The sequence below is a fragment of the Tachysurus vachellii genome, chromosome 1 (genome assembly GCF_030014155.1).
Source record: "Tachysurus vachellii isolate PV-2020 chromosome 1, HZAU_Pvac_v1, whole genome shotgun sequence".
Taxonomy (NCBI): domain Eukaryota; kingdom Metazoa; phylum Chordata; class Actinopteri; order Siluriformes; family Bagridae; genus Tachysurus; species Tachysurus vachellii.
Window position 1 is genome coordinate 30,576,704 of NC_083460.1, and position 14,076 is coordinate 30,590,779.

Sequence of the window (14,076 nt, forward strand, 5' to 3'; positions counted from 1 at the left end):
TTGTCTCATGAACAGAGCAGCCTGATGCTCTTTCTTCCTTTCAGTCCAACTGTTATTTTGTACTTGCACTGTAACACAAATGAAATCTGCATATTAAAAGTCCATCACATACCCAAATGGTCGTAAGTGAAACAAATAAATTGAAAAACGATCATGGACAACTACATGGCTGCTCTAGCAAATGCTAAAACCAACACAAATAGCAAAGCAAAAACATGCAAAAGTGGGTAGGCTTGAGCTGTGTAATGGAGTCATTACAAATAAAGTTCAGATTCCTTAGGTAATAGAAAACTTCTGAACTCGAAACAAAAAAACTGTCGTACTGCAAAAGAGCTAGAAAAATGACTTCATATCAAGCCAAAAGAAACATCACCTTGGCTATGTCTTTGCTCCCTTTGCTAGCACCTTAGCTTTTATTAGATTAACTAGCTCTGATAGTAACAAGGTCTTCATCATTACTGACTGTTTGATCACAACAGCAATTGTATACTCAACTCACTCTGTTAGCATCTTCACCAATGCAGCTTCATTTAATACTATATCCTTTGTTTGGTGCCAACTCATTCACTAAGATTTGCATGATAATATAAGTACCATAATCTAAATCTAATAAACTGAATCAAACGACTGAATGCTGTTCTCTAACAAAGAAAAACACATTGAAACAAGAAGGGGATGTTTGTTTAACTTTTTTTTGAAAGTGTCTCCAGTTTCATGACAGATCGATCTGGTTTCTGAGTAACATGACACACGTTTCATTTAACTTCAAAGAAGAAAAATAAATAGCTGAATGAATATAACTAATATAATATGTTATTATAACTGAAATGTGTAAGTGATAACAGCAACTAACTTGTAGACATACATTACATTATACATGTGTGACATTTGGCAGATGGCCTTATCCAAAGCAACTTACATTTTAATACAACTGAGCAATTGAGGGTTAAGGGCCTTGCACAGGGGCCCAGCAGTGACAGTTTGGTATACCTGGGATTCAAACTTACAACCTTCCAATCAGTAGTCCAACACCTTAACCACTAGGCTACCACATCTCACAGTCGACAACATCAACAGCATTATCACAGTATTTGTTGGGATCAGCCTGCCCAGTCAGCATCAGTCTCAGTTAGTTTAGCTCAGTTTAGTTAGCTGTCATAGACTTTTGATAAGTGATTTGCAAACAAACTGTATAAAAAACAAAACAAAAACAAACCCAAACAAAAGCCCTAACAATATATTTTGGTTGTTTAAAAAAAGGGGCTGAACTCTAACGTGTACTGTTCATTTGTGCAAGTATGTTTTTATTTTAACCTTTGCTACTATACTCACTGTCTAATGAATTATTAAAACAAATCTGTGTTGGTCCTGAGCTAACCCAAAACTGTTTGACCAAACCCTAAAACATAATCTGGTGTAAAAAGACCTGGAGGATTTTGCCTGGTGTGGGAGGAAATCAGAGCAGTTAAGGGATACACATTGATCTTGAACTTGCCATCCGTATCACAGAACCTTTGTGAAAAAAAGATTAACCAGGCTTGACAAGGCCTTTCTTTCATCGATCACGATTAGATCTGTGTTAGTCAGTAGAAAAGGGCAGCCTAAAGCATGTCAGGCCTTTTCAGCTTTGCCTCTGTTCACATTGACTGCTGTTTTGTCCATTAAAAATGGATTTGCATATTAAAATATTGATTATGTTCACACCTACTACACTAACTGCAAAAATTGCTGTTGCAGCACCACCCACATTCACCACACACACCTTGTTCATCAATTTATTCAGACTGCAAAATCTGACAAAAAAACAGCATAAAACACAACATACAATGAATGAAAGAACACCAATTAAAAAAAAGGAAATCTAGGGTTTCCAAAGACAAAAGTTCAAGCGACTACACTAAAAATAGATTCCTAGGATTTTATCACTAGGTATATATATATATATATATATATATATATATATAGCTATATATATATAGCTAAAATATTATTTTTGTGAGTTGCTGTGACTCACCCTGACAATCCTGTAATAGTAATTGAGAGAGACTTCAGTGTCATGTTAGATTTTGCATACTTTATATTTTATTGTGATATATATACTTTATACTTTATTGTGATACTTTATATCAAAAGAATTCAAACCATAATTTCATGGAGAGAAAAAAAAACTGCAGTTGAGTATCGGTAAATTGTTTAAATGAATTCTTACTTAATTCTATGCATGGAGGCAAATATCTGCTGGAGTGAAAGTCGGCAAATATGAAGAAAGTAATTAAATCTTAAATAAGCAAAACACCAACATCTAAGAAAATATATGCAAACACAAATCAAAAAGAGCATACTTTAAAGTGTGTTGTTCTTGAGTAGATTTATCAATGCACACTTTCTTCATTTAGGTTTTTACACACTGCTCTTATATACAAACACATACTAATAAAATATTATAATAACATCTGAGATATAAAAACACAAAATAATGACTCCAGGTCAGCAAGGTTCCACTCAAATATGTAGCTTAGTCTTTAATCCTGGCTTAGAGACTTGCAAACCCAGATCAATTACACAAAATCCCCAACACAAACTCACTTGTGTCAGAGGTTCACCTTTATCCAATCACTGTTTGGTTAATGTAAGGAGGTTTTTTTTGCTGTTACTTTGTACATTGCAAAGGAGATTTCTTTAGAGAATCTTTAACCTTTTAGCCCTTTTTTGCAGTGTCCAATAAGTTTAAGACTGTTTTTAAAATAAATATTGTACAGCAATCACCTCTGAATCACCTTAGACCGGAACTGTAAATTCAACTAAAATCATTATCCTAATTTCTGCTGCTTTCTAGGTAATTTGTCATTCTCAGTACATAATAGTCCTGGTATATCTTTACAAACTTGACAAAAAAATAAATAAATAAATAAATTGTTAGTTCAATTAAAAATACACATTTTGATTAGACCAATGAGCATCTTAATTTAATAAAACAACAATATCAACAACACTTCTGAAATCAGCTGCAAACAGTTCTAAACTAAATAAGAATACTGTTATATTTGATTATTATTTTCCCAAAAAACTTATTTTAGTCACCATTTTAGTCATGATATTCCTAGGCATGTCCTATTCCTTTCCACTTACTTTAAAATTTAAGTGATGTATAGCAGAAGTCAACATTTACACGCCAAACAATTTAAAGTAATAAACCATCTAAAAATATGTTTTTTAAATATGTTTTTAAATAATTTACGCTTTATTTATAGGGTAATAAATATAGTTGGTATGTAAAAAAAAAAAACCTGAACGTTTTATTTTAAGGGGGAAACCCTACAAAAGGCATCAAAACAGAACAATTCCAAAATAGCAAAAGAGAAATAAAGGAAAAAAGGCTTTGAGTGTTTATGACTGTATTTTATAACCTGTGGCCAGACTGATTCATAGCAACAGTTGTCAGAGTCTTAGATGAACTAATGAAGGATCAAATGAGCGGAATTTATGGCAGGCCATATGGAAGAATAGCACAAAACAACTGGACTAGAATCAAAGGAAAAGCAGCAAGCATCAGGCCAGTGTCAACCCTGGAGACAACATTTACATTCCAGGTTCAAAGATGTCTGCTCTGTAACAACCTGAAAACTTAATTAAACCAACCTGAAACATTATTTCCATGTTAATCATTATTCCCACGTCAAACATTATGGCATCTGTGCCTGTAAATAAAGCTAAAGAAGGTGTCGCTTCAGTGACTGTCAGTCACAGAGAAGGAGGTGTGGCCTGTGTACCTGTTAAACAAAGCTAAAGAAGGCGTGGCCTCCATGTCTGTAAGTCATTATGTCAGTCATTAATGTCAGATTATCTTGTCTAATCTGTCTGATACATAACATACTGCATGATTTAGCTTCAAAATAATCTTAGAGTTTGTGTAAAAATTGTCTTTCTGGGAATAATAATATGTTATAGATTGACTGAACTTGTCTTAATAAGAATGTTTCTGTCCTTTCCATCTGTATTGTGTTGAACTGTTTAAGAATTTGTTTACATTTTTAGTTTTTCCTAATATTTTGTTCCTAATTCTGATTTTGCTGCAATGAATACATATTATTTCATTTGAATTAACACCTGTTTTTAAATATACTAAGAATAAAGTTTAATCAAATTCAAATTAAAGCTGTGACCTTTTTAGGGGATGAGTTTACAGGCCTGTCATTGCAATAAACGATGACAGGTTTTCTGAATAATTTGATTAAAATGCAGCAGTCATTAATAATTTAATAAAGGGACAGAAATAAAATGACTCACTTGTGAAATTTCACTATCACATTCCCATTTTTCTCACAGAGGACAGAGTTTGACTGTCGACTCAGTCATGACTTTCGGAATCTGACCCAGAGGAGTTTATTTGAAACTCCACTAATTAGTTACAGTGAACCCACTGTTGACGTTCTGCACAATTTATCTGATGCTGCCAGGAACCCTGAGATGCTTTTATGTTCCAAGATGTTTTCTTAAACTCAAGAGTGCATTTTGTTAAATAAATAAATCCACTTAAACTCACCAGGGTCATGCTTTCGTAATTAATGTTGTTTATTTATTTAGTTTATTCAATTTATAGTTTAGGGTTGCATCTGTATTAGTTTCTGAGATATAAATGTTTTAAAAAGGGGGTGTGCTCTTGTACAGTACGAAGTTCCATAAATCATTAAGTTTGAACTGTTCATGCTAGGAGAATGAAATTGTTGTCTAAAAGATGTAATTTTAAAGTCTCTAGATCACAGAAACTAGTGTGGAAACAATAGTGAGTTTCCTATTCTAACTTATGGATGTAAACGTCTACTTTATTAGGAACAGCTGTACACCTGCATATTCATGCAGTTATCTCATCATCATGGCAGTAGCGCAATAAAATCATGCAGATACAGATCAAGAGGAGCCTGTATATGACCTTTCATCATGGCATGACATTTTGCTAACAGAAGAACTGCTTTGACTATCTCAGAAATTGCTCAACTGGACATTTTACACACAACAGCCTGAAACATCTTGTTGTTCATTTACGTTTACATTTTCAGCATTTAGCAGACACCCATAACATTTTATATCATTTTATACAACTGAGCAATTGAGGGTTAAGGGCCTTGCTCAGGGGCCCAGCAGTGGACCTGGGAATCAAACTCAAAACCTTCCAATTGGTAGCCCAACACCTTAAACATTAGGTTACCACATCCCTGATCATAGGTGAATGAAGACACTGGTAAGTGACAAAACATTTCAGAAAGCACAACACATCAAACCTTGAGGTGGATGAGCTCCAACAACAGAAGACCACATTGGGTTTGACTTATGTCAGCCAAGAATAGGAACCTGAGCAAGTCTCACCAAAACTGGACAGGAGAAGCCTGGATTAGACTGAGGTTCCTATTCTTGGCTGAAAGGAGTGGAAATATGGTTTTCTGTTCTTGGAGCCCATGGAGTCCAAAGTTAGATGTGTTTTGTCTGTCAAGATGCTTTTCTGTTTGCCACAGAAAATATTAGTATTTACTATTAATAAAATAAAATCCGAAAATCTCAGCAAGAAGGTGTTTCTACCCATTTAACTGTTGCCCACGCAATTTTTTGTTGTTGGGGTTTTTTTTTTACACCATTCTCTGAAAACTCCAGAGTCTGGTGTGTGTGTGTGAAATTCCCAGATCTGCAGTTTCTGAAACTCTCAAAGCAGCCCATCCGGCACCAACAACCTTGTCATGGTTAAATTCACATAAATCACATTTTCCCCCTTCTAATGTTTGATTTGAACATTAACTGACCTTTATCTGCGTGATTTTATGCATTCTGCTCCTAGCAGATTTTTGGTTAATGAGATAACTGCACAAAAGTCTAAATGTTCCTAATAAAGTAGAGAAGGATTGTACAGCACGGTTGATTATATACATCATATAACATTGTTCTGTATTGTATAATGCGCCATAACGATGCCATGTACTTTGATATTAAAGGTCATCAGTGCAATTTCTTCATATTATACCATCACAATGTCAAATGAAAGTGCACTTTAATTTGTGTAATCAGCTGCAGAGGTGAGAAACGCATCAGAATCATGCATTTTTGTTTGAAAGCTAACATGAGCTCATGGATATTGAGGTAACATTCAATTAAGTATTGTGGGAAAAGAAAAATGTGGAAAAATGCAGATCTAGTTTTATTAGATTAAAATTTGTTTCCAACAATTACCAGAATTCTCTTTTAATCCGTTTTCAGAGGAACTGTCATAAAGGTTTTTTATAAGAGTACTTGATGGTAGATCACATCATAAATTAAATAATAAATTTGTACCGTCACCACTCATACAGCTGTCTGAATCTGCAACCACCCAAAATGCATGAGCACATCCAACTGCTAAATTTAATTACATATGATGCATGCATATCATATCACAAGTGATTTTATTTCCTCATCTTACCCAGAATATTATTCATAGCTACATCACGCAATACATAACGGGCAAGTGTGGGTTTCCAATATACATATATATTCTGGATATGGGGAGAAGTGTAGATTTGTTCTGTATATTTGTTAAATTTTGTACAGCTTTGAGAAACACACAAAAAACTTTTTATTTGAAGCTTAATAAAACCAATTTGTGTAACATTTCTTATTCATAAAATGGTTAATCAAACATAAGCATTTCAATACATTTCATTTCAATATTTAAAATAGAACTGCTATATATAAAAATACTAATTGGTATTTAACCTTTTCTACACTTTGAACATAAAGTAAAGTTCTTTTTAATAGAATGTGCATACCTTGTCACAAATCTGGATACATGTTTAGATATAATGAGAAAGCCAGAGGCCACAGAGGCAAGGAAAAGCATCCTGAGACAACATGAAGAAGAAACCTTAAGAGGAACCAGAAGGAAAACAGAGTCCATCTTCTTGTGGGTGACACCAGCCGAATACAAGCTTGCATTCTAGCGTAAATATTTGAGGGCTTGGGCTCTAACAACGGGGCCTGAGCTCTAAAAGCGTGAAAGCCTGCTCTGTAATTTTCACCTCTCATTAGGATCAGTGTCACCTGTGATCACCTGGGTGTTTACAGATAACAGGAGTGATATACAGAAAGCACAGTGCTTCTGTAAGATCAGAGATATTGCCTCTCCCAATGGCTCCACCGCAGATGCATTTTGGCAATCAGTGTTCCTGAGTTTAGTGATGAAAATGAAGCTTTTTGTGCACCACTGCGCCGTTTAGCCGTATTCAGAAATAAGATGGCACAGCCGCAACCCGCTGCCTTTGATATTGGATGCGGTCCAACCATGCAGAAGCATGCATTCATATTACAAGCATCATTTCTTAAGAAAAAAAACTGTTCACAATCCATTCATCATCATAATCACAAACTGCAGTGTGACTTGGCCAGCAATAAAAAAGTTAATTTGTTGCTCCCCATAGGGGCTAATACTGTAGATAAAAAGTTATTTCTTCCAGCTGCAAAAAAAAGTGCTTAACAAGCATCAAAGATCTCACTGATTATAATGTGTGGAATCATGCATTCAGGAGTCTCCATGGGTGACCAGAACAAAGATAAAGGAAATATTAAGACTTCAAGCATCATGAAAATATTATGGATGCAACTGAACTGAAGATGTGCAGGAAATCAATAAGAGCTGCACTGGAATAACTGTCCAAATATATTACTGTAATATTTTTGTTGCATGGGCTTAAAATGTAACATTAATTCATTTTACTTACTTCTAAAGCAACTCTTTAATAATAATATATATTTTTTTATAGTATGGGGAAGTTACCTTCTCGAATCTCATTGGTGTCACACCATGTCACAAACCACATGACATCAAATGTACCTAAATCATGCTATAGTAAACCAAGCACTAGCATTTAAGTCATGTTTTGTGTTGCACTCTTTGACAAGCTTTGGCCATTGTTGTTCTGTGTGCCATGCTGTCGCTTCTATTTCATATGGATCTTGCTTTGAGTCTATAGTTCAGGTTTATGGTTCTAGTACTTTAATAAAAACCTGAATTGAATCTGCCTCAACTATCAGATTTTTTTTTTGTTCCTGGATGGGGACTGGTTACACTTCCCGATGTGGGAACAGATTATAAATGATGTGTGTAAAGGTTGATATGATTTTCTGTTAGGTTTTTGTGAGGAGATTTTTATTTACCATTTACGGAAGGAGTCTGCAGTGATATCATCAGGACAAAGAAAAAACAATTTGCAATTTGTCTGGAAAATGAGCTGCACACTTTTTTGTTTTATTAACTCCAAGGGAAAGAAAAGTGAGGCTGGTATGGGAAAGACTTTATAACTGCTATAAGACAAGTGCTAACTGAACCTAACTTGCTGAGTCTATGAACTAGTGAACTAGAATCAGGATGTATTTATTGATAAGGACTTTATGCACCATAGTCAGTCTCTCTGGATAAAAGTGTCCAAATGCCATAAATATAAATGTAAATATGTAAATGCTTCATAGGCGTTCTATGACATTAACTTTAACTATCAATAGATAAAGTATGGCATGTCATTGTTTAATAATTATCAAATTTTTGCTTGTGGCACAAGGGAACTGTATTTGGAATAGATCAAGGGATTGTGAGTTTGAATCCAGAAAAATGCCAAAAGCAAAGAGAACAAAATTGGCAGCGTTCTCAGTGTAGGAGTAATGCCATACAATATCTCCCCTGTTACCCACAGTGATGCCAGCCAATCACAGCATCTATGTTACGCTGCTCTGTGACCCAGTATGAGCAGCAGGAGAAAATTTTGAAACGCTTTAGAGGCTAGAATCATGAAAATAAATGAAATCACATTTTTAATATACATATTTTTTATTCAATACCAAAAATCTCAGTTCCTTGATAAACTGCATTAGTAAAAATTCACCTTCATTTTCACTGCTTTTAAAAGGATATTACAGAAAAAGTTAGTTATTTTTGGATTTGTCTGATTTTGCGCTATTTGCACTAGATTTTTCTAGCCCATATTTAATTCGATAAAACATTTCCATCAATGAAACTATATTTACGCAATATTAAGATTTAACATGAAATCTATTGCTTTGAAAATAACCCCTAACCCTAACCCTAGATTATTTACCTGTAGCTTCGATTTTCTTTAAACTACATGTGACATCTGCTGGCAGAAAATCCATAGCGATAGACACAATAGCTGCCCTTAAGGCCAGTTCCTACCGAACCATTTTTTGTTATATTACCCTTTCATCGGTTTCAAACCACATCAACCCCATGCGGCTCATGACTCATCCATTCTGCTGCATTTTTTTCTACCTGTGCTGTGACTTTCCTTTTCCATCGCACTTTACAGAAATCCATTCACGATCTCCTACTCATGAAATATACTTTAAACCATGCATCACTATGCTTATTGTGCTGCCTTTGATCAAACCTTATTTCAAATCATTAAAAATATTCTTATTCAAAATATTATTAAAATTGTGTTTTAGTCCAACATAACATTGTAATATACAGAGTATTTTTCCAATCACTCTGCAGAACACTGCATCTTTTCAAACTGCTGTTCATGATGCGTCACAGGTCAGCACAACACACTCAGAGGAAAGCATTATCTGCCCAATTGCACATGCATACCCACATACAGATGGCTACAATTGGATCACTGTGTGATTGACAGGAGTATGCAACCCCTTCCACCCAGAGACCATGGACACTTTTGCTCTCCTGGCCACCATTGAAGGTAGCATCATCTGGACTTGCTGAATTTCCCTAGTCAAAAAACTGAAATCTTAAAACATCACATCCAAATATAAAAAACATATAAAAAGGTCTTTAATCTTATTCACATGATCACAGTGAGAGAATTGCTGAGCTGAATACAGCTGCTGTAACAAAAACTTTGTCACAAAGCAACTACACAAAAATCTGGGTGCAGATTTATGTAGAAGTCTAAAGCGAGCCTAATGTGACTGGTGCGGTCTTTTGGGTAACATTGAATATAAATCGCTACCCTTTCATAATTACCTAATATATCGTCAAAAAGTATCATGAAAGGATGTTTTGTTAAAGCAAATTGTCCAAGATAAGCACAGGTCAGCTGTGATTATTACAACGGAAGGTCTTGGGTGCAAATCTATACTATCCAGGTAAGATTATTCACAAACAAACATTTGGACATAAATGGTCAGTTCCAGTCTAGCATCAATCCACAGCTCAGAATACCAAACGTCCAATTTAATGGTCCAGCAGGCGAAACTAGTTGTGCCAAGTCAGCTAACCAAAGCCAACATTAGTGAGAGAGGTGAAGTCACACTGACTGTGTGTGCTGTCAGTGTTTAAAACACTGGCTGACTCCATTACACACTTTAAAATGAGAATGAGACAACTCAGTAAAGCAAGTAATGTTCTTCAAATAGTTGAGCCACAGCAAGTGAAATCCAATTTATAACAAAACACTGACACCTAGTGTAAAACTCAAAAGAAACTGAGCATCTCATTCGATCGATACACATCACAGACTGATGGAGGATGAGAGCAGAAACACAGGTTGAGTGGTATTACTCCTAACTGACCGCTCACATGGACCACTGCAGGTGTCAGATCCATTAAGATAGGCCACTCATTCATCAGTGATCCATCACCATCACCGAGCCCTCACACCTTTAACTCATAGGTGACACATGAACCATCAAAACAAAGACATTAGAAATACACGATAATTCTCTGTATGTTTTCTACTGAGGAACTGCTTTTTTCCATCCAAATTGCTGCTAAATCAGGATTAAGAAGTACAACAATAAAGTCAGGAAGGGTCAGCAATATGGACTGTTTGAAATTCTATCATTTTTTTGGACTATGATTAGACTCTTTAGAGCAAATCTTGCATCCACTGATCACAACTTTTTTCTGAGGATGAAGATTTTAGATAAGCAAATATTTACAGAGAAATTGTACACATCAGTATTCAGGCCTTAGACAGCTGAGTGAGAATTGCACACAGAGTGGAGCTGCACAAATGTGTGTCTCAGTTTAACTTGATTCTGACATAACCCCATGTTTCTTGCAACAAATGTGGAGCAGTTTACATTTTCAGAACCATAGTCTAAAAATGACTTGTAACCACAATATTTCACCTAGGGCAATATCTGTTTTATAAATAAAGATTGGCTGTTTTTATGGGAGAAAGGATTTAATGATGATGCTAATATAGTTGTGCATTCATTTATCTGCTCATCACTAAACAGACATATATCCACAATCTTGATTGTGCTTAACTGCACACATCTGTTTAAGATAAGACTTTTTCTCTGTGTTCTCTGAGTTACAGAAAAATACAAATGACAGCTGAAATGTAATCGCAAAGCTCCTGCGTCAGCTCTGTAATTCTCAGTTAAAAGAGTTGCTGCTCATAGCTTTACAATCTATATCAGGAAAGTCCAGTGACTCACACATGGCACATTATGTTCTCTCAGACATACAAACACAATAAGTGCATTTCAGTTTATTGTGTACACTTTTACAATATAGCAATAGCATGAGAGAAGACATTAATAGCTTTCTTTTCCTGCCACAACTGTGAGTATGCAAAAGATTTTGCATTAGACTAATGACTGATTACAGTTTACTGAATCTTACTGGTTTATACTGATTATAATCATGGGATATTTTTCTGAACCCAGTGACACACATGTGCTCTGGCTTTACCTGCGTTTGCGTCTTGTGACCTGTCTACCAGGAATTCTCGAATTTTCTCCACCCACAGGTACAGGATGCTCTCTCCAGGATTTTCCCTGTCATGATATAACACATCCAAGTTATAACTGAGTCATAATAAATAATATTATAATTAAAATGCTTTAGTAAGAGATGTTCATTTCACATTTTTGTAATGAGTCTCTAGAGTCAGTAATTTGTAAAATGACATTACTGTGTTTTTTTTTATAATCTTATTTGCTAAGAAAAAGAGAGATTGGTGGGAAAACAATTGTTTGTATCTGCTATAACATATTTTGTTCATATTCTACAGCATTAAATAATGATAACTGAATTACAAACCAAGTTATGGTCAGACTTACAGATAGAGTTCCTCGAGGCTGTTTGACAGTGTAATTCTGTCTAGACCTCTTAACCATGCAGCACTGGAAACACAACAAAACAAGCACGATGCAATGAAACCTAATCTCACAAATGACAAATCACTTGTTTTCAGTTAAATTAGTGGTGAATACATTTTGATTAATGATTATCCAAGGACTAGACAAATTATTTGTTGAGGTCGTAAGCTCTTTCATCAAGCTCACCTAAATAAAAATCCACTGCCAATCAGCAGCAGTACTATAGAAGCAAATCACTGAAATGCCCCAGTAAGTCAGATTGTAATTAACAGACAGCGAATTAGTATACAATGCAAATAACTAAATCCATTACGTCTGCACGTTTTCGGGAAGAAGATAACAGCTACATATCTCACACACAAACACGTGTATGGATATAATTTATATGAAATGTTTCTAAAATGAAGTTAAATATATTTTAAGACACTTACTTTATTTGGTATATTGGAGGTGAGGAGCTCGGGTAGTCTTCAGGTAGTATGACCTTTTAGTAAAGATTTAAAGAGTCATACATGAGGCAGTGTAATACACTCTATGTCTCGTGTAACGTGTTGTACAGTGTTTCTAAGTGTATTAATTCAATTCAAATTGATTTGTATAGAGCTTTTTACACTTGACATAGTCTCAAAGCAGCTTTTACAGAACATAAACATAGAACAAAAGGTTATTATAAAGAATAATATAAAGATTAATAGAATACAAAAATTCAAGATTAATATTAGATATATTTAAATGTGTTTGTATTTATCCTCAATGAGGAAGTCTGAGGTGATTCAGGTGACTGTGGTGAGGAAAAACTCCCTTGAATGGAAGGAAGAAACCTTGAGAGGAACCAGACTCAAAGGGGAACCTCATCCTCATCCTCATATGGGTGACACTGGAGGGTGTGATTATAAATATACAGTCTGATAAATGTGCATTAATGAGGTGGCTGTTGTCCTTAAAGACCACATGGAGTTGTTATCTCCTCTTTAGTGTAGCAGATATTATATACAATTAATAACATTACATCACGATACAGACTGACAGACTGAAAAAGATGGTTTTAATGGACCTGTAAACAAACTGAACATTTCTGTTCAGAAATGTCATCTGATATTCTGATACAAAACACCCTCGATGCCTCGTCGATCACACACCACTCGTCCCCATAAATAGAGGAAAGTGCTTCGATTTCTTCAACCTAATAAAGTGAAATAAAAGTCATCAAAGATGAACAACTTTCCATAGCAAATGTATATATTTCATTTTAGAGTTGACCAGAGTGACCTGACCTGTCGCTGCAGATCGCAGGGATCTTCTGTAGTCGCTTCCATTTATTTTAAACACATTAAATGTAAAGAGAACATTCAGGTTTGATATCAAATTACAGGCAGCCTGCTTAAATCCCAAACAACTCTATACGCCCTGCATACGTGCACTACATGTGCTAATAAAGTGAAACCCTAATGCGGTGCTATACACATCACAGTGACACGTGGAAGTGAGTCAAACACGTTCTCGTGGAAAATTAAGTGTACATTTTGTCTATAGATTCTTATTTCCACCTCGTGTTTATGTCTACAGTCTTTACTGAAAATTTGTATTTTATTTTATCTCTCGTTTGTTTTATGCTCGCGAGCGCGTTTAAGCCAACACTTCCGGGGTCAGGCTAGAGCTCCATCACGTGGGTTGTAACGTGTACTTGCATATTCTCTGCTGTACTTTCTAGATCATTTGTTAATGCACTTTGAACACTATTGGTTAGTTTAGAGCCAGTAGATAGTTGTGATTGACAGTGGTTACCTATAAAATACTTTAGCGCTTTTATTTTAAGAAAACAACCGTATCACAGCAAAAACATTGTTGAATATTTTTTTATTTAGTTTTCTCTCCTGGCCTGGACAGACTCCAGATCCACAGTGGCATTGTCCAAACTGTTGCTAAATGTGGCATTGTTATTGGAATGCTGACTCCATAACAGGTCCTGTACTC

General features: G+C 35.2%; 1 protein-coding gene across 4 annotated transcripts in view; it reads right to left on the reverse strand.

Moving 5' to 3' along the window:
• impact (impact RWD domain protein) overlaps window positions 1-13,766 on the reverse strand; it is a 38,497-nt gene extending 24,731 nt beyond the window's left edge. The window contains exons 1-5 of one of the 4 annotated variants that reach the window (XM_060882457.1): window positions 13,377-13,757; window positions 13,157-13,285; window positions 12,534-12,586; window positions 12,064-12,126; window positions 11,693-11,778 (exon numbers count right to left, since the gene is read on the reverse strand). In XM_060882457.1, the coding sequence (XP_060738440.1) occupies window positions 11,693-11,778; window positions 12,064-12,126; window positions 12,534-12,586; window positions 13,157-13,285; window positions 13,377-13,418 (373 nt within the window). In that variant the 5' untranslated portion in view covers window positions 13,419-13,757. Of the gene's footprint in view, window positions 1-11,692; window positions 11,779-12,063; window positions 12,127-12,533; window positions 12,587-13,156; window positions 13,286-13,376 lie in introns of all 4 variants that reach the window. The other 3 variants (XM_060882447.1, XM_060882438.1, XM_060882429.1) reach the window with 3 other exon arrangements.
• Window positions 13,767-14,076: the final 310 nt, after the last annotated feature.